Consider the following 21,550-nt stretch of genomic DNA (forward strand, 5'->3'; position numbering starts at 1 on the left):
TGTATTCAATAATAAAAGCGGATTGATATAAAATAAAAGAATCACTCTATACACTTGTTTCATCTGGAGGTGGAAGAGGCACGTGCAGAACATAACAGAATCCTTAAAAGCAAGACAATGTTTAGGAATGGTCAGTAAACAATTTAGTGTTTTCTGTATCTTCGTGTTTTCAGATTATTGTAGGACACTATATGTGGCTAATGTTAAGTATTAAGGTAGCTAACCCTAACGTTACTTTGTCTGATCTGTGTGAGAGTTATTTTTGTCTGTTGTTAAAACATATTGTAAGCAAAGGAACATAATGTTAACTCAGCACTATGTAAAACTGGACAGATGCTGTAGCAAACCCCGAAGCAATTCGGCCCAGTTTTAGCTTTATGTTATTCTTTTTTGCCTTGTTGACATTTCATTGTAGAATCAAAATGTGAAACTATATTTTTTTTTGCATTCATCCCTTCATTATCTTTAGTTTCTTATCCTGTTCAGGAGGGGGCCTGGAGCCTGTCCTAGCTGTCACGGGGGAAGAGGCAACTACACCCTGGACAGGTCTCTACCTATCTCACAGCACAACAAAGAGAGACATACACAGACACGCAACCATTCAAACCTACAGGCAATTTAGAGTCACGACTTAAACTAACATGCATGTCTTTGGACTGTAGGAGGAAACCGGAGTACTGGCGGGAAACCGACACAAGCACAGGGAGAACATGCAAACCAGATGACTGATAAAAGTTGCACAGTGGATTTACATGTTTTTAAATGGTAAAATGTTTGTCACTGATAATGTTGACTGACCTGCTTTGGTGTAATTTATTCTTTTTTTGTTCTTTCATTTTATCTCCTGAGTTCAGGAGTCGCCTTAGCGGATCATCACGTTGATTTGCCACAGTGTAATTTATTCATTTTATATAACAGATTTTTGCTGCTACAAGCAATGAACAAATACATTCATACATAGTGTATTAGACATTTGGCAGCTTCGTGGCCTGGTGACCCAATGGGTAGAGGCTGGAATGCAAAAGTCTACCAGATCCAATCCCAGCGCACAAACCAAGTGTGTCTTAGAGCGAGACACTCATCGCTAGCACTAGTTCTCACTAGGACACAAAAGACTGGGTTATTGGTTTTTGAGCTTGAAACCAGTTGTTACTCTGCAGATATTGTGCATAATACATATGGTTTCACAGGAGAGGTTTTACAGATACTATAATGAATTTATTGCCATCACAGCCACCCAAATGTCCTTATGTCTCTGTCTGAATAATACCATAACGTCTCCATAAATAATTAATTACATTAATTCAATGATTCATTTAAACCATAAGGGTAAACACCAGCTGAGAGTAATAACTAAGTTGGAGACACATGTAAGATTGATCTGTTTAAATATTTTTTAGACTGTTATAAGACTTTCTCTAAGATGGGGACCATGATCCACATACCTTGTGTAATATTTGACACAGACATATGCCCAACTGGTTTGCATTTTAGATTTTTTTTGTTGTGTGTTCACTGAACAATTACTTTTTAAATAATGTATATATGTACTGTATATATTTTTCACATACATTTATTTATTCTTTAGTGTTTGCTGAATGTGTCATGAGCTATGGACCATGTTCATAAGTTAAAAGTAATAAAGTAAAATTTATCTGCACAGCATTATAAGACATGCAAAGCAAAATGTAGGATGACCCTATAAAAAGTCCAGTAGTGTGGGCTCAGATGTGCAACATCCTTCATCTTTGTGTTGGTTAACACCTTTTCTAGTTTGTAGAACTCAAGAGATGCTAAAAAGCAGACAAAACTTGTATGTGATAATGTGAGTGGTAATTTCTTAAAATTCCAACAATTAAATGAGGAGGTGTTTTACTTTTATTGTATATTTGTAATAGATCACTGATACTGACTATGAGAGCTCCTGTCATGATTATTTTCCAACCATCCCTACATTACTCACTGCTGACTACCTGGACCAGGTGTCTTAACTTAATCTGAAGCAGATTAAGATCTAATTTATACCACAGATGAGCAAACTGCAGTTCACTTAAACTGATTGTTTTGTCAATTTCTCAATAGAGAACAAAATGCACAGAAACATAAACCAATAACAATACATGTTTGTTTGTTTGTTTTTTTGCATTTTGTTTTTACTTTTGGGATTGTGTTGCTGGAGAATTACATGGTAAGAAAGACGTTATTTTGCTAGTGTATATGTTGATTATAATTTTTTATGATTCTGTGGTTGTGCAATCAGTAAGGAATTTGACGATACGCTATGAATTTATTTTAACTTTATTACATTTATTGTTGTTGCTGATTGTATCTTGCAATTTATATGCTGTTATCTCCAAATGCTTCCTATGTCACAAATAAAATTACATACCATCGAAATGACATGGGAAATTGTTAAATTTGCACTTGTGATGATTGTATAGAGAACATAACCAATAGGTGGATAACAATATGATGCAACGTCTTTAATTTAATATTAGCATTGACAGAGCTGGAGGTAGCTTGTGGGCATAGCTCACAGCTGTTACGCTAGAGACCCAAAACAACAGAGTTCTTTCTGTGGTTAGGATTGGGCAAGAAAAGCACTTAAGTAACGTTAAAACGAGATTGCAATTCTGTTTTAGAGGTGAAAAAAGACGTATTTAACACATCATTGTAAGGATCACAACATTTTCATAATGCCATAGTCACAAAAACTGGATACACTGCAAGATCTAAAATTTTGTCAGAAACTAAATATGTTGTCTGGTAAAATTCGATTGACATGTTCAGTATTAGTGTATTTGCAATTAGCCATTTAACTTAAGTAACAACACTTTCATCATGTTTATACTGAACATAATATGGATGCAATATAATCCCTTCACAAAATCGTATGTCATTGTAGTTTAGTTGCAAAGAACTGTAATTGTTTGAAGACAAAGTCGATATTTCACAATAGCAGTAGCATCCCTTTGCCAGTAAAATAACAAATTACATTTCAATTTCCTTCATATGCTTTTTTAATTATTTTATTGCCTATCATATGTTTTTTTGTGTTTTCCTCTGGTCTCAATAAGATAACGTAACATTTTGGAATAAAAATACAAATTAACAGTCCAAAACTGGAGGCCAGAATAGCAAATATCTCCACAGCAACACTGAACTTCCCAGGAGAGCTGACATATGCTGGAATAAAAGTGATCCACACTGCACAGAAGATCAACATGCTGAAGGTGATAAATTTGGCCTCATTAAAGTTATCAGGCAGTTTCCGAGCCAGAAAAGCAAGAATAAAACAGAATGTGGCCAGAACACCTATGTACCCAAGTACAGCCCAAAAGCCTAAAGTTGATCCCAGAGCACATTCTAAGATGATTTTGTCTTTGGTTTCTTTAAAATTCTGAAACGGAAAAGGAGGAGAAATTGTTAACCAGAGGATACATATTATAACCTGTATGAGAGTGAAAACCAGAACACTGAGTCTCTGCTGTGTTGGTCCAAACCATTTCATCACATTACTGCCTGGAAGTGAAGCCCTGAAGGCCATTAACACCACCATAGTTTTCCCCAGAACACAGGAGATACAGAGGACAAAGGTGATGCCAAATGCTGTGTGTCGCAGCATGCAGGACCACTCAGAGGGTCGGCCGATAAAGGTCAGAGAGCACAGGAAGCACAGAGTCAAGGAGAAGAGCAGCAGGAAGCTCAGCTCAGAGTTGTTGGCCCTGACAATAGGAGTTTTCCTGTATCTGAAGAAAATGAAGGCTACAACAGCAGTCATGCATGTTCCAAATAAAGATGCTGCAGTGAGCAGTGCTCCCATCATTTCTTCATTTGATAGAAACTCTGCCTCCTTCTTTACACAGGCATCTCTTCTCTCATTGGACCAGAATTCAGGATGGCAACGCACACAGGTGATAGAATCTGAAAAATTATAAAAGTCCAGTGTCACTAAATTTTTCTTTTCTTTTATGCACAATACAACAGAGCAGAACCTGGGCCAAATTTATTTGCATTATACAAATTGATATAGGAAATATTTTACTTTTTGCTTCTTAACCCTGTTACTCATCCAGTGTACTAGTTATACCACAAAACACTACAGTTGACAGGCTATTCCACAGTTTTACACAATTGCACAACATATACTAGTAACTAGTAATGCTAAATGCTGACCGTGCATGCCACAGTTCCTTACTTGTCTTTAAATAAATGAGACCCAAGCACTCTAACTGCAAAAATTTTCAATGAAATTAGTCCTTTTTTTTAAACAATTCTTTTGGAATGAATAAACTAAGAGATACAAAAGTTTTCGCACTGGGGCGTCGACACTGATATCCACATATGCACCATTTCCTTAATTGGTCTTTTTAACACAGCAACTTTGAGAGATTTGTTTTGTGCTAAACGTAGTATTGAACATTACCTAACCTGTGCTGTTGCTTACTTCTCCCTCTGCACATCTTATACAGTCATAGCAGCAGACAGGTTTTCCTTTCTGGAGAACTTTGCGAGTTCCTGGGGGACATTTCTCACTGCAAACTGACACAGGAACCTGCATGAGCAAATACCTATGTGAAAAATGTATAGTCTTTTTGAAACAATGCGTTACTATTATTAATTCTGATGAAGTAAACATACAAACATAATGAACAACTAAACAATTTTATAATAATTAAGCAACAACTCATATGAAAAGTGAATGAGTTTACCTGTTTGGAGTTCTGTGCCCAAATTAAAGACTTATTTTGCAGACTCAGCTGTTTGTCTGCAGGTAAAGATGCATCATAAAAACCAACTGTGACAAAGTCCACAATGCCGTTTTCTGTTGGCTGCCAGTTTACAATTTCATACTTTGCTGGTGGGTCTCCATTCTCATCAAAGTAAACTTCATCTCCTTCTTTTGTTTTGAAAATAATCTTTCTTAGTTGCTCTGAAATCTAAGTGGGTAGGTGTTAAATAACTGACAAACATTGTGTACAGTATAATAAACATACTACAACTGTTTATTTTTAAATTTAAACAATTTCTCTGGCACCAAGTGTAAAAGATAGAATTTAAGTATTTACTATTCACTTACCATGAATGGGTCCAGCTGCACACTGTAGTTACATGTTTCATTACAGCCAAGAATATTATGAAGTGCATGGGCCACAGCATACACTCCTTTATAGACATTGTTGAAAATGGGCATAAGTGACATATCAGTGAAGCTGTGCTGCAATCCACTCAGATCTTCATGTCCAGTACATTCTCTCTGATTCTCTGTTGACAACGTTGACAGCTTGAATTTACAGCTAAATAATGTTTCCCAGAACTCTGTAAACAATTCATTTCCAGATGAATTGAGTGATTTTACATCTAACATAAACTCTCTAATCCCACTGACATGTGCTCTGGGGATGGACAGACCGATGGCACCATCCAGAATGTGATGTTGATTCCTTTCTGCAGTTTGGGCATCAATGATCCAGCCCTCACTGCCTACCCACTGGTACCCAGTCAAGTTGTAGTAAGACAACACGTGTATTAGCACGTCCATATCCATATGGGAGAGGAAAGCAACAATCACTTTAGAGGTGGAAGCTTTCACAATGTCAATTGTTTTTCGTATTTTATTTGGTGGATCTGTTCTAAAGAAAGACACAGAATACTCCAGACAGATGCCCAGCTGCTGTGCAGTTTCTGTGAATGTAGCCATTCCATTGTTGCCATAATCATCATTGGTTCTAATAGCTCCAACCCAAGTCCAACCAAAGTGTTTGACCAACAGGGCCAGGGCTCTGCTCTGATAGTAGTCACTAGGTATGGTTCTGAGGAAGGATGGGTACTTGGTTTTGTCACTGAGACAAGCACAGGTGGCAAAGTGGCTGATCTAAAACATAAAAGAAATAAAGTACTAAGACTGTCACAAGAGCTTTTAGCAGTTGGACAAATCGCAGAAAAATTACATATGACTTTGTACAAATCTGACGTAATTTTATTCACCTTACCCACCATTGGGATATGAAAGGGACCAATGACAGTAGCTATAGCCATGCAAGGGGAGGAAGAAGTATCTCCCAGTATTGCCTGCACTTGTGCAGGTCTGGCACATGGAGCCTTGGTGGGTGCAGAAAAAACTTCATTACCATTAGCCAAGGCCAGTGCAACCCTCACACTTCTTGCAATGGAGCCACAAGTATCATACATTTTATATCCCAGAGAGATGCCAGGTAGTAGCTCTGTGCTGTTGTTAATCTCCTCAGTGGCAAAAATCATAGCCTGGGCAAACTGGAAATCTCTGAAATTCAAACTTAAAGCACATAGATTTAAACAGTATTTGATTAAGAAATTAAATAATGTGACAATATTATTTTCCAGACAAAAAATTCTAAATTCTATTTAGTTGTTTGGTTTTTGCATCTGGTTTTCTTTACCTATTCCACTTCTACTAAATACATTTCTGCAATATAATTTACCTGGTGCATTCTAGTGGCAGAGGTTTCTGTTTGTATGTTTCCTCTCTGTCTTTCCAGCTGCTGTGGAAAGAAAAGATTCCCCCCAATATAATGTCACCATCTTTAGATAGCGGGGGATTCTCAGAGTCCCCTCTCTGCTTGCAAACTGGCTCCTCAGCTTGAGAGAAAGATGCCACCAATAACAGCTGTAAAAGTGCCCAGCCCTGCTCTGGCCACTTCTGCGTGGGCGTCATACTGGCTGAGAGAAATAAACCGCTGGGTGGCATCACCGATACCGTAGTGCAAGAGGTTACTCTCACATTTATATGCATTATTTTTTTTTTTTTTATCAGAATAAACAGTGATGAGATGTTTTACCTCTGTGGACCTACAATGTAGTGTGAGAGGAAGGAGAATCTGTTTAAAATCTATTTGTGTTATAAGACATTTTTATCCATGTTTAAACTATGAATTAAAAAAATCACTTTCGGTTTAAGTTATGAAAATACTATTTGTAATTGAATTCCTGGTTATGCACTGATCAGCCACATAATTAACACTGATGGTCTTATCAGTGTCATGGAGAATAAGGGTCAGCATGGCCACTAGTCTGCAACTGTGGTGCCGGAGGTAGAGTGGTTTTTCACCAATCCCCCAGGTGCTGGTTCAATCCCCAGCTCCTCTGGTCACATGTCGAAGTGTCCTTGAGCAAGACACTGAACCCCAACTTAGTTGCTCCCGGTGAGTGTTGGCCAGCTGCATAGCAGCTCTGCCATCGGTGTATCAGTGTGTGTGTGATTGTGAATGGGTGAATAAGAAGCATTAAAATATTCTATTAATATTTTTTATAATATAAAAAATATTCTATTTTTTTCTATTATACATGAAGTGCGAAACCCATAAATTTACAGACATTTTCCTTAATTTACAGAGAAACACTGTTACTTTAGATATTTGTCCTAAATTGTTACAATCAAACATCTTCAATAAAGTGACAGCACTACTAGTTCAGTGAGAAAACACTGTTATTTTAAAGATTTTTTCCCATATTATTCTGATCAAACACCTTCAATAAAGTCTTAACACATGATCCAGATTGTAAAATAACAATTTTATTTTTGAAGAAAAAATAATTCTCTTAAAATACTGTATAAAACCGATTGAAATCATGCCAGACTTCAAACATAACTAAATACATAGTGTTAAAAAACGTATTTACCACCATCCCCCGATTATCAGAGAAAGCTGATTTTTTTTTTTTTTTTTTGAGTACCCGAGTTACTTAAGTGGGTGTAAATGCAGTCATTTTCACATAGACATTACAATGAAATTCAATCTTTGCATTTGATCAGTCAATGTTTTAGTGGAGAAGTGGGTCACCACAGGGGGCATGTAGGGAGCTCGCTCAAGGACACACCTGGTGGTTTGGCAAAGATTGGAGCCTGCAGGCTTCTGCATCCCAGACCTGGTAGCCCAATGGGTAGAGCAACAAGCTGCCAAGATATGTCAGTATGCCATATATATATGTAAAATATTAACTATACAATTTTAGCACATGTACATCTCTACATATATTTACTCCACATTGTGAAAGTATGACACATTTATTTAAACACAGAACCCAGCTTCAAATCCACCAGCCACGTCTGAGAACTCTTTGCATATTCTCACCGTGCCCTCATGGAGTTATACAATCAACTCTTTAATTAAATCAACACAGGTGTCTACTTGATAGATGGTTAAGAATTATTATGTTACAATTTTGTAGCACAGGAAGTGCCTTTTCCTCTGTATTTTAACTTTAGATTTTAGTGGTGATTAGATCTTTGATGATCTTTGATCTTTCCCCATCATACTCTTTTTGGTATTTTTTTCTGGTCTCAGTAAGATAATATAACATTTTGGAACAAAAGTGCAAATTAACAGTCCAAAACTGGAGGCCAGAATAGCAAATATCTCCACAGCAACACTGAACTTCCCAGGAGAGCTGACATATGCTGGAATAAAAGTGATCCACACTGCACAGAAGATCAACATGCTGAAGGTGATAAATTTGGCCTCATTAAAGTTATCAGGCAGTTTCCGAGCCAGAAAAGCAAGAATAAAACAGAATGTGGCCAGAACACCTATGTACCCAAGTACAGCCCAAAAGCCTAAAGTTGATCCCAGAGCACATTCTAAGATGATTTTGTCTTTGGTTTCTTTAAAATTCTGAAACGGAAAAGGAGGAGAAATTGTTAACCAGAGGATACATATTATAACCTGTATGAGAGTGAAAACCAGAACACTGAGTCTCTGCTGTGTTGGTCCAAACCATTTCATCACATTACTGCCTGGAAGTGAAGCCCTGAAGGCCATTAACACCACCATAGTTTTCCCCAGAACACAGGAGATACAGAGGACAAAGGTGATGCCAAATGCTGTGTGTCGCAGCATGCAGGACCACTCAGAGGGTCGGCCGATAAAGGTCAGAGAGCACAGGAAGCACAGAGTCAAGGAGAAGAGCAGCAGGAAGCTCAGCTCAGAGTTGTTGGCCCTGACAATAGGAGTTTTCCTGTATCTGAAGAAGATGAAGGCTACAACAGCAGTCATGCATGTTCCAAATAAAGATGCTGCAGTGAGCAGTGCTCCCATCATTTCTTCATATGATAGAAACTCTGCCTCCTTCTTTACACAGGCATCTCTTCTCTCATTGGACCAGAATTCAGGATGGCAACGCACACAGATAACTGAATCTGAGAAATGATATTAAAAAGGTGCTATACTTTCACATCTGTCAAGAAGAAAACTATAAACTTTCCAAATTCATATGTACATTTTGAAATATTTGACATTTGGTGGAGATCTGGTGTGGTGCAGATTAGGTTTAGTATTTACTAAACCTGTGATGTTGCTTATTTCTCCCTCTGCACATCTTTTACAGTCATAGCAGCAGAAAGGTTTTCCTTTCTGGAGAACTTTGCGAGTTCCTGGGGGACATTTCTCACTGCAAACTGACAAAGGAACCTGTGTAAAAAACTCATTATGAGAAGAATATTTGTACAGTCTCTTTTAGAAGATGTTAGGGTTTTTTGTGACCTCTATTAACTATGATAAATTAAATGTAACTGATACAGAAAAATTTTGCAAGTATGTAATTAAATGTTACAGTTGTCTAATGATACTTTACCTGTTTCGAGTTCTGTGTCCAAATTAAAGACTTATTTTGCAGACTCAGCTGTTTGTCTGCAGGTAAAGATGCATCATAGAGACCAATTGTGACAAAGTCCACAATGCCATTTTCTCCTGGCTGCCAGTTTATAATTTCATATTTGGCTGCTGGATCTCCATTTTCATTAAAGAAAACATCATCATGATCCTTTGTTTTGAAAATAATCTTTTTTAGGTGCTGTAAAATCTGAGAAGTTGTGCAGTCATTTAGTTAATTAGGGCAGTGAGGAAATGTGTATGCTTGTTAGGTCATTATTGTGTCATTATTGGTCTTATTGTGTTATTTTTAAAAAGTAACATTTTTGTGCAACCTGAAATAAAAAATACAATTAAAGTATTTGCTGACAAACTCACCATAAATGGATCCAGCTGCACGTTGTAGTTACATGTTTCATTACAGCCAAGAATATTATGAAGTGCATGGGCCACAGCATACACTCCTTTATAGACATTGTTGAATATGGGCATAAGTGGCATATCAGAGAAGCTGTGCTGCAATCCACTCAGATCTTCATGTCCAGTACATTCTTTTTGATTCTCTGCTGATAAACTTGACTGACTGAACTTACAGCTAAATAATGTTTCCCAAAACTCTGTAAATATTTCAGTACCTGATGAATTGAGTGGTTTTACATCAAATATGAACTCTCTCATGCCACTGACATGTGCTTTGGGGATGGACAGGCCTATGGCACCATTCAGAATGTGATGCTGATCCATTTCTGCAGTTTGCGAATCAAATATCCAGCTCTCACTGCCTACCCACTGGTACCCAGTTAAGTTGTAGTAAGACAACACATGTATTAGCACATCCATATCCATATGCGAGAGGAAAGCAACAATCACCTTGGAGGTGGAAGCCTTGATAATATCAATTGTTTTTTGTATTTTATTTGGTGGATCTGTCCTAAAGAAAGACACAGAATACTCCAGACAGATGCCCAGCTGCTGTGCAGTTTCTGTGAATGTAGCCATGCCATTGTTGCCATAATCATTATTGCTTCTTATAGCTCCAACCCAAGTCCAACCAAAGTGTTTGACCAACTGGGCCAGGGCTCTGCTCTGATAGTAGTCACTGGGTATGGTTCTGAGGAAGGATGGGTACTTGGTTTTGTCACTGAGACAAGCACAAGTGGCAAAGTGGCTGATCTAGAATGTATAAAGTCCACCCAAGATAAAAATATAAAATTTAAAATGTCTCCAAAGCTAGAATAGTAGTATACTTATTATTCTTCAGAAACAGATTTGAACTATTTAACGCACCAGTGGGATGTGAAAGGGTCCGATGACAGTAGCTATGGCCATGCAAGGAGAGGACGAGGTTTCTCCTATTATTGCCTGTACCTGTGCAGGTCTCTTACATGATGTCTCAGACTGTGCAAACATAACTTCATTACCATTAGCCAAGGCCAGCGCAGCCTGCACACTTCTGGTAATAGAGCCACAAGTATCATACATTTTATATCCCAGAGAGATGCCAGGTAGAAGGTCTGGGCTGTTATTAATCTCCTCAATGGCAAAAATCATAGCCTGGGCAAACTGAAAATCTCTGAAATTCAAACTTGATGCACATTATAAATAATTATATCAACAGTTGTAAGTAAATGTAAACATCAAAATATTGAATTATACTCTGTTATCGTACATAATGCAAATGAAGCAATGCAGTTTTAATATTAGTCCAAGTTTTACTTAGTTTTATATTCACTAATACTTAATATTCTAAATGCATTTATTTTGTATAATTTACCTGGTGCATTGAAGTGGCAGTGGTTTGTGGATGTAAGTATCCTGTCTCTCTCTCCAGCTACTGTGGAAAGAAAAGATACCCCCCAGTATAATGTCACCATCCTTAGAGAGCTGGGGGTTGTCATGATCTCCTCTGTGCCTGCACACTGGCTTCACGCTCTGTGAGAAAGATGCCACCAACAAGAGCTGTAAAAGTGCCCAGCCCTGCTCTGACCACTTCTGTGTGGGAATCATACTGTCTAACAGAATTCAACCACTAGCTGGCATTTAATATACCTTAATGTAAATTAAGATATTTGCTGGTATTTATAGACCTGAGATGAGCAAAAGTAATGATGGAATAATTTAACCTCTATGGACTTAGATGTAGGTGGATATTTGCTAAAAAAAGAAAAAGTTTGGCATCTGGAGCAACATTTTAACACTCGACTATGCAAAATATTTTAGCTTTTTTATTTTCTACCAATGCATGAAAAGTGATATTTTTGTCAGTAAGTGACACTGGAAATTTAAGAGTTAATTAATAGGTTAATAGGTTTTTGTATAAATTTGTAGAAAAACAGAAGAACTAACAGAAACGGCCAAGAATTTGTTAACAATCTAGCCCCTAGATCTAAGGGGGATGAAAATGCTGTAAGCTATACAAATTCATGGTAAATGGTCTGCACTTATATAGCGCTTTTCTACCTATTGGCACTCAAAGCACTTTACACTGCTTCTTCACCCATTTGCACACTCATACACCGATGGGGGAGATGTTATACAGCTGGCCAACACTCAGCGGGAGTAACTAAGTTGGGGTTCAGTGTCTTGCTCATGGACACTTTGAAGCAACAAATGCAAAGGCCGAGGCGCTAACCCACAACCTTCTAGCTGTGAGGCGGCAGAGCTAATCACTCCACCGCTGCTATTTTATTCTATATTTCTTTCAAAGTTTTCAGAATTATTTTCCCCATCATATTCATTTTTGTATTTTTCTCAGGTCTCAGTACGATAATATAACATTTTGGAATAAAAATACAAATTAACAGTCATTAACATTAAAACAGCACCATACTGTATCTTATGTGTTTATTTTTCTTAAGATTTACAAATTTCTTTTATGCTCCCTTTCCCATCATATGCTTCTTTGTATTCTTTGCTGGTCTCAGTACAATAATATAACATTTTGGAATAAAAATACAAATTAACAGTCCAAAACTGGAGGCCAGAATAGCAAATATCTCCACAGCAACACTGAATTTCCCAGGAGAGCTGACATATGCTGGAATAAAAGTGATCCACACTGCACAGAAGATCAACATGCTGAAGGTGATAAATTTGGCCTCATTAAAGTTATCAGGCAGTTTCCGAGCCAGAAAAGCAAGAATAAAACAGAATGTGGCCAGAACACCTATGTACCCAAGTACAGCCCAAAAGCCTAAAGTTGATCCCAGAGCACATTCTAAGATGATTTTGTCTTTGATTACTATAAAATTCTTAAATGGAAAAGGAGGAGAAATTGTTAACCAGAGGATACATATTAAAAGCTGTATGAGAGTGAAAACCAGAACACTGAGTCTCTGCTGTGTTGGTCCAAACCATTTCATCACATTACTGCCTGGAAGTGAAGCCCTGAAGGCCATTAACACCACCATAGTTTTCCCCAGAACACAGGAGATACAGAGGACAAAGGTGATGCCAAATGCTGTGTGTCGCAGCATGCAGGACCACACAGAGGGTCGGCCGATAAAGGTCAGAGAGCACAGGAAGCACAGAGTCAAGGAGAAGAGCAGCAGGAAGCTCAGCTCAGAGTTGTTGGCCCTGACAATAGGAGTTTTCCTGTATCTGAAGAAGATGAAGGCTACAACAGCAGTCATGCATGTTCCAAATAAAGATGCTGCAGTGAGCAGTGCTCCCATCATTTCTTCATATGATAGAAACTCTGCCTCCTTCTTTACACAGGCATCTCTTCTCTCATTGGACCAGAATTCAGGAGGACATTTCACACAGGTGATAGAATCTGAAATGTAATACATCAGATGTTAATGGGTGTTTTTCTTAAGAGACTCTCCCACCTACACTGGAGGAGAAACAGAGTAAATTGTGATTCAAACTATTTGCTAAAATGAAGATTTCATTATTGTTTACAAATGTTAAAGATTATGGTTAAATTAGCATTGTTTGACTAACGTGGTTAGTGATCAGACATAACACAACGCCTGAGGAAAAATGGATAATTGCAAAGTGCAAGTGGTTGGATTAAGACAGTCAAGGAAGGTGGTCAGATTTTGGTGATACTGCTATGGTGGATACCCTGACCCCAGTCTTAGTCCATCCCTAATGTTAGGCATTTACCTTTGCCTACTCCCACTCTACACATTGAAGTGGTCTTCAAGTGTCTCTATGTTTCTTCTTAGTCTCATCACACAAGTTACATCACATTAAATCTCACTTTGTTACATACAAACTACAATATCATTAAGTATTACATTTCTAATGCTGAGATGCCAGTACCTGTGTAAAATGAACACTGGAGGGCGGTGTTTTTGGTTTAGTGTTAGTTAGCGGAGGTGCATTAAAGGGCAATATGCCATAAAGCGAAAATATGCAATAATGCTTTTAAACTTCTCTCTGACTTCACTATATTATAATAACTCTCTTCTTCTGGTTAAAAAAAGCCTCAAGATGACATCACTTGGAGAAACCTTCAGTTCAGATTATGTCATCTTGTTGCTCATAATATAAAGTTTGTGATCATGGTCAACTTGCTTTTCCAGATCTCCCCCAGATGATATTATCTTAACTCCTAATACTGTAAAACTCCTCCCGGTGATGTCATCTGGAGGCAATTTTTAGCCAGAAGAAGAGAAATATTTTGAAACAGGGAAGTCAGATAAAAGTTTATAAGCATTATTCTATATTTACAGCTTAAACTGAAGCAAGGGAGCAAGTTGAAAGTTGGTGAAGTTGCCCTTTAAAAAAGCCCCAGCTTAACACTTAGTATTAGATTCCACATAAGTAGTATAGTAACGAATCAATGTACGTGTTGAAAGTGAGTTTTAAATTGTGATGGGGTGCAGTACAAATCATAAATTAAATATTACAAGACCTGTAATGTTGCTTATTTCTCCCTCTGCACATCCGATACAGTCATAGCAGCAGACAGGTTTTCCTTTCTGGAGAACCTTGCGAGTTCCTGCGGGACATTTCTCACTGCAAACTGACACAGGAACCTATATGTACAAGAGTATGAGAAAATTGAATGAAGTAGACCTTCTTTTAATTTTAATGCTATGTTATATAATAGTGCATCTGATAATGACAGTGATTAAATTACAGGAGTGTTAGAATAATGTATGGAAAGTGTCTCTGACACAATGTTATTTTTACAGGCCTCTGTTATTAATTATGTTGGTAATAAACCAAATAGCAATCAACTTTACAATTGTATAAAAAATAACATTAATTATATAATTAAATATTACAGCAATTGAATAATAGTTTACTTGTTTCAAGTTCTGTGTCCATATTAAAGTCTTATTTTGCAGGCTCAGCTGTTTGTCTGCAGGTAAAGATGCATCATAAAGACCAACTGTGACAAAATCCACAAAGCCATCTTCTCTTAGCTGCCAGTTTATAATTTCATATTTTGCTGGTGGGTCTCCATTCTCATCAAAGTAAACGTCATCTCCTTCTTTTGTTTTAAAATGATTTTTTCTTACATGCTGTAAAATCTAAAAAGATTTGAATTGGTTTAAATATGACAAATGTCATCTGGCCTGTTGGCTCAACAGCATGATACATAAACTACAACTTTTCAAAAAAAAATCGTTTAAGTATTTATGTATTCACCCACCATGAATGGATCCAGCTGCACCTTGTAGTTACATGTTTCATTACAGCCAAGAATATTATGAAGTGCATGGGCCACAGCATACACTCCTTTATAGATGTTGTTCAATATGGGCATAAGTGACATATCTGTGAAGCTGTGCTGCAATCCACTCAGATCTTCATGTCCAGTACATTCTCTCTGATTCTCTGCTGATAACGTTGAAAGCTTGAATTTACAGCTAAATAATGTTTCCCAGAACTCTGTAAACAATTCTGTACCTGATGAAATTAGTGGCTTCACATCTAATATAAATTCTCTCATGCCACTGACATGTGCCTTGGAGATGGACAAACCTATGGCACCATCCAGAATGTGATGTTGATTCATTTCGGCAGTTTGGGAATCAATTATCCAGCTCTCACTGCCTACCCACTGGTACCCAGTCAAGTTGTGGTGAGACAACTCACGTATTAGCACATCCATATCCAAATCGGAGAGAAAAGCAACAATCACCTTGGAGGTAGAAGCTTTCACAATGTCAATTGTTTTTTGTATTTTGTTTGGTGGATCTGTCCTAAAGAAAGATACAGAATACTCCAGACAGATGCCCAGCTGCTGTGCAGTTTCTGTGAATATAGCAATACCATTATTTCCATAATCATTATTGCTTCTTATAGCTCCAACCCAAGTCCAACCAAAGTGTTTGACCAACTGGGCCAGGGCTCTACTCTGATAGTAGTCACTGGGTATGGTTCTGAGGAAGGATGGGTACTTGGTTTTGTCACTGAGACAAGCACAGGTGGCATAGGGGCTGATCTAAAAGATAAAAGAAACTCCAAAGATAAAGATGTACAACATAAAATGTTTTCATAAAATCACATTTACTCTTGACAACTATAGTAAGTGTTTAGATTATAGTAATAATTTTTCACAAATATATTCTAAATTTATTTATCTTACGCACCATTGGGATATAAAAGGGTCCAATGACAGTAGATACAGCCATGCAAGGAGAAGAAGAGGTTTCTCCTATTATTGCCTGTACTTGTGCAGTTCTGGTACATGGTGTCTCAGACCGAGCAGACACAACCTCATTACCATTTGCCAAGGCCAGTGTAACCTGCACACTTCTGGCAATAGAGCCACAAGTATCATACATTTTATATCCCAGAGAGATGCCAGGTAGTAGCTCAGTGCTGTTATTAATCTCCTCAATGGCAAAAATCATAGCCTGGGCAAACTGGAACCCTCTGAAATTCAAACTTGATTCACACAGTTTTAAATATTTGTACTACCAGGAGAAGTGTAAACACAAATAATAGAAACAATTATTAAAATTTTTAATGCTATAAATACACACAACAGAGTTTTTTTTTTTTTTGATTCATAAAAATAAGCAATTACATTTATTTGGTCAATGTTTTTTCTATATTATTTACCTGATGCATTCCAATGGCAGTGGTTTTTGCATGTAGGCATCCTCTCTCTCTTTCCAGCTACTGTGAAAAGGAAAGATTCCCCCCAGTATAATGTCACCATCCTTGGAAAGTTGGGGGTTTTCAGGGTCATCTCTTTGCCTGCACACCAGCTCCTCTGCCTGACAAACAGATGCCACCAACAACAGCTGTAAAAGTGCCCAGTCCCACTCTGGCCCCTTTTGTGTGGATCTCATGCTGTCAGAGAGAAATAAACTGCTGGTTGGCATCACATGCCCCTCAATGTAAATTACCGCCTTCTGTTGGTATTTATATATTTTTGATCACTTTAAAAAAACTGATGTTGAATCTCTGTGGATTTACACGTGGGATGAGAAGGACGGGGTATCTAAACACAAGATTCAAGCTTTAATCTGAAATATGTTTACTGTATGGGTTATCAGCCAAACATATTCAATTGTGCTGCACATATTTTCCTTATATTTTATTACATTAATGTTTATAATACACAGATAATATTTGTTATGTAAAATATTAATCACATAAATGTTATGTTAAATAAGTTAACATACTAAATGGTAGGTTATTTTATGGACAGTTAAGTTGGTTGAAACAAAGCGCCGCTCGAGGGGGCGCCCAGCTGTTTTCATCTGTCGGAACTTGTTAACCACGGTGAAGATTTGGAGAAAGTGACCAGTCGTGATCTAACAGGAGCTCGGGCCTCAAGGATAATCTGGAGGTCATTGTTGTGGTAGTCAACTAATTCACTGACTGAGGAGAGTTGTGGGACAATGGAGAGATTTTGGATGTCAGTATTTAAATCAGAGAGGTTTATGTTTCTCAGATTCCTGAAACGGATACAGCATTGTGGGTGGGAAAATAATGTATATGAAGGGAAGTCCATCGAAATGATTTTATGGTCAGAGACACCCCGGTTGTATACTTAGAGGTTAGTGAAGGGGATAGAGTCGGTAATGACTAAAGATGTGGCCCTTACTATGAGTGGGGACATCAACTTTCTGCTTCAGGTTTAAGCAGTCCAGCAGTTCCAAGAACTGAGCAGCAAAATGATTAGAGCTTGTGTCCACATGAATGTTCAGGTTTCCGAGTATCAACACGCTGGGTGATGATGTGCAGAAAGTTTAAAGAAGTTCAGACATTTCTGTAATGAAACCCAGGTGTTGCTTTGGTGGCCGGTAAATGAGAAGTATTGTTATAGAGAGATGTTTGCATTTAATTGGTAGACATTCAAAGGTAGACAGTTTAGGAAGAGGGAGGGGTGACAGTTTCAAATCTTCACGGTGGATTATGATAAAACCCCCACTGCAACCAGTGGTGCGTTTTTTCAAGGTATGTATATCCAGGGGGGCAGGACTCATTCCAATGGAATGGCTGTGGTTGTTGAGTTCCAGCAGCTACAATGGTGAATACTGGAGCATGGCACCAGGTGGATTTGATGTGGTGCCCGTGTAAAGAGGCAACTGTAGTCCATGTGCAGACGACTGGGCAGCCGCGGGGTAAGCCAAGGGAGACCACAGAAGCAGGTCCACCACCAACAGCCCACAGAACAGAACCGACAACCAGGACATACTACAGAGAGAGAGCAGCAGAGAATGAGGACAGTGTCGATAGAGGCAGATATTAGCTTGTAGCGGCTAATACTAGCCTCTGGCGAACACTGGCAGAGTGAACACAGGTGGATAGCAACCTGCTTCAGAGGCCACACCCCAACAACAGCAGGTAGAATTGATAAAAAAATGATGTCAAAACGGCAAGTTGACAGCCGCTAAGTGTTTAGGAATTGAGTAAGGTTCCGAAAAAAGATTACTAGAGCATAATCTCATTATCAAGCAACTTTCCAATTGATATACTGTAGCTCCGAGAACCAGCGAACAGCCAACACCAGTGTCCTCTACTACTCTACTCAATATGTTTAATATGTTTTTTAAGAATGCAGTAATGAAACTTTCGGTCAATTGTCCACAAGATTACACATTCAGCCGACATCAAGTGAAGCAAGCATTGTATAGTTATTGCAAATATAAAATTCAATTTAATGTTTACCTTTGTTTTGGTTACTGCCAATTCTTTCGGGAAACATGACTTAGCTCCTAAATGTTTCAGTGTGTTAAGCGGATGCTTTCTAATTGTGTCTACTTACATTTGGTGCTGGGCAGATAACAAGTAAAGTGAGGTTTTTACTTTTATTTTGAATGGTGCCTGTTCATGGCTGTAGTCCACTTTTGGATCCCCTCACTCACTTTGGTCAGTGATGAACTTTGGCTTGTACCTGACCTGTTCAGCGCAGGTAGCAGCACCAAAGCTAAACTGTTTGACTCGTTTTAGTTATTATTGCATATCATCTTCTGTTAAATTTGAATATGGATTTGACTGGGTTAGTGAGTGTTTATGGGTACAGTATGTAAAGATGTAGCCTTTGTTTGCAGCTGTGTGATCTAAAGGAATCTGATTCACTGGATTTATTATAATTTCCTGTAGATGGAAATCACTCCTCGCTTTCTAATCTGTAGTTGGTCTAAAACACTGCTGCTAGGCTCCTAACAGGAGCTTGTTAGTGATACCAAATTTCTCCCATTCTAGGTGTCTTCAATGCAGTCCAGTTCACTACAGGATTGATTTCGGTTGGTTTTAGTTTTAGTTTTAACTTTTTATTTTCAGCACCAGCCTATATCCCTGTGCTTTTACACCTCCAGAATATGAAAAGATTATGTAGCTTAATACAGAATTGCTTACTTCAATTACATATTGGTTCATGACATGATATTAAATTCTGTTAATGCTGTCATCCCCAATATGCTATGTCGCAAAGGAATTTTATAGAGCAGAAGAATGTTATTGTGGTACAATAGAACCACTGAACAAAAGGAAAACAGGTCTTTATTGGAAAGTCAAAGACTTAGAACTGAATTAGAATGGCACCAATGTATTTGGCAAAGTTGTCACAATGTCTTTGGTTTCCCTTTTCCAATCATTCATTTTTGTAATTTTCTCAGTCTCACATGCTGTGTGTAGCAGCATACAGGACCACTCAGAGGGTTGGCTCATAAAGGTCAAAGATAGAATATAGAGGGCTTCACAGCCAAATGCTAGGGAAACTGATCATAATGTAATTTATACCCTGACTGGAGTTCTTCCCAGATCAGGCCTCTGTTTTTTTGAAAATGAATTTATGCACATCTGGTTTTGGTTGAGCAGCTCAGTGTTTTTGTTATGTATTTTTGGCATGTGGTCTACATTGATTTCCCTTGCTCTACTTTCCATAACAATCACAAAAATAAAAGCACTATTTTACTCAGACCAAAATAAATGCAGCCCTGTTCTGAAATTAGAAAAGAAAAATAGTATGTTTTTATTTTTCCTAAGATTTCCAAATGTCTTTTATGCTCCCTTTCCCATCATATGCTTCTTTGTATTCTTTGCTGGTCTAAGTAAGATAATATAACATTTTGGAATAAAAATACAAATTAACAGTCCAAAACTGGAGGCCAGAATAGCAAATATCTCCACAGCAACACTGAACTTCCCAGGAGAGCTGACATATGCTGGAATAAAAGTGATCCACACTGCACAGAAGATCAACATGCTGAAGGTGATAAATTTGGCCTCATTAAAGTTATCAGGCAGTTTCCGAGCTAGAAAAGCAAGAATAAAACAGAATGTGGCCAGAACACCAATGTACCCAAGTACAGCCCAAAAGCCTAAAGTTGATCCCAGAGCACATTCTAAGATGATTTTGTCTTTGGTTTCCTTTAAATTCTTAAATGGAAAAGGAGGAGAAATTGTTAACCAGAGGAAACATATTATAACCTGTATGAGAGTGAAAACCAGAACACTGAGTCTCTGCTGTGTTGGTCCAAACCATTTCATCACATTACTGCCTGGAAGTGAAGCCCTGAAGGCCATTAACACCACCATAGTTTTCCCCAGAACACAGGAGATACAGAGGACAAAGGTGATGCCAAATGCTGTGTGTCGCAGCATGCAGGACCACTCAGAGGGTCGGCCGATAAAGGTCAGAGAGCACAGGAAGCACAGAGTCAAGGAGAAGAGCAGCAGGAAGCTCAGCTCAGAGTTGTTGGCCCTGACAATAGGAGTTTTCCTGTATCTGAAGAAGATGAAGGCTACAACAGCAGTCATGCATGTTCCAAATAAAGATGCTGCAGTGAGCAGTGCTCCCATCATTTCTTAATATGATAGAAACTCTGCCTCCTTCTTTACACAGGCATCTCTTCTCTCATTGGACCAGAATTCAGGAGGACATTTCACACAGGTGATAGAATCTGAAATATAATACAGCAGATGTTAACGGGTGTTTTTCTTAAGAGAATCTTCCACTTACATTTGAGGAGAAACAATATACTCTCACTTTGTTACATACAAACTACAATATCATTAAGTATCACGTTTCTAATGCTGAGATGCCAGTACCTGTGTAAAATGAACACTGGAGGGCAGTGTTTTTAGTTTAGTGTTAGTTAGCAGAGGTGCATTAAAGGGCAACTTCACCAATTTTCAACTTGCTCCCCATGGTTTTAGTTTAGGGTGTAAATATGAAATTATGCTATCTCTCTTCTTCTAATTACATTTTATGCACAAAAACAATACAAATTAGGTTACTTGTTTATAATATGTTTAATATGTTTTTTAAGAATGCAGTAATGAAAACGTTTGGTCAAATGTCCACAAGATTACACATTCAGGCTACATCAAGTGAAGTAAGCATTGTATAGTTATTGCAAATGTAAAATTCAATCTCATTTTTAGCATAAATTAAATATTACTACACCTATAATGTTGCTTATTTCTCCCTCTGCACATCTTATACAGTCATAGCAGCAGACAGGTTTTCCTTTCTGGAGAACCTTGCGAGTTCCTGG

At 38.0% G+C, this 21,550-nt stretch overlaps 2 protein-coding genes and 1 pseudogene across 2 annotated transcripts; all 3 read right to left on the reverse strand.

Moving 5' to 3' along the window:
* Positions 1 to 2,318: 2,318 nt before the first annotated feature.
* On the reverse strand, positions 2,319 to 6,276 carry LOC137128959 (extracellular calcium-sensing receptor-like). Its single transcript, XM_067507690.1, has 5 exons — positions 5,998 to 6,276; positions 5,081 to 5,875; positions 4,713 to 4,940; positions 4,432 to 4,555; positions 2,319 to 3,924 (listed from the first exon to the last, which is right to left on the reverse strand). Exons 1-5 carry the CDS (start codon positions 6,259 to 6,261, stop codon positions 2,999 to 3,001), a joined length of 2,337 nt encoding a protein of 778 aa, XP_067363791.1. The 5' UTR covers positions 6,262 to 6,276; the 3' UTR covers positions 2,319 to 2,998.
* Positions 6,277 to 8,258: 1,982 nt separating this feature from the next.
* LOC137129200 (extracellular calcium-sensing receptor-like) lies at positions 8,259 to 11,633 on the reverse strand. Its single transcript, XM_067508135.1, has 6 exons — positions 11,401 to 11,633; positions 10,914 to 11,211; positions 10,005 to 10,799; positions 9,610 to 9,837; positions 9,323 to 9,446; positions 8,259 to 9,175 (listed from the first exon to the last, which is right to left on the reverse strand). Exons 1-6 carry the CDS (start codon positions 11,631 to 11,633, stop codon positions 8,259 to 8,261), a joined length of 2,595 nt encoding a protein of 864 aa, XP_067364236.1.
* Positions 11,634 to 12,439: 806 nt separating this feature from the next.
* Positions 12,440 to 20,810, reverse strand: LOC137129201 (extracellular calcium-sensing receptor-like; annotated as a pseudogene).
* Between the last annotated feature and the right edge of the window lie 740 nt (positions 20,811 to 21,550).

Source organism: Channa argus, chromosome 6 (genome assembly GCF_033026475.1).
Source record: "Channa argus isolate prfri chromosome 6, Channa argus male v1.0, whole genome shotgun sequence".
Lineage (NCBI taxonomy): Eukaryota > Metazoa > Chordata > Actinopteri > Anabantiformes > Channidae > Channa > Channa argus.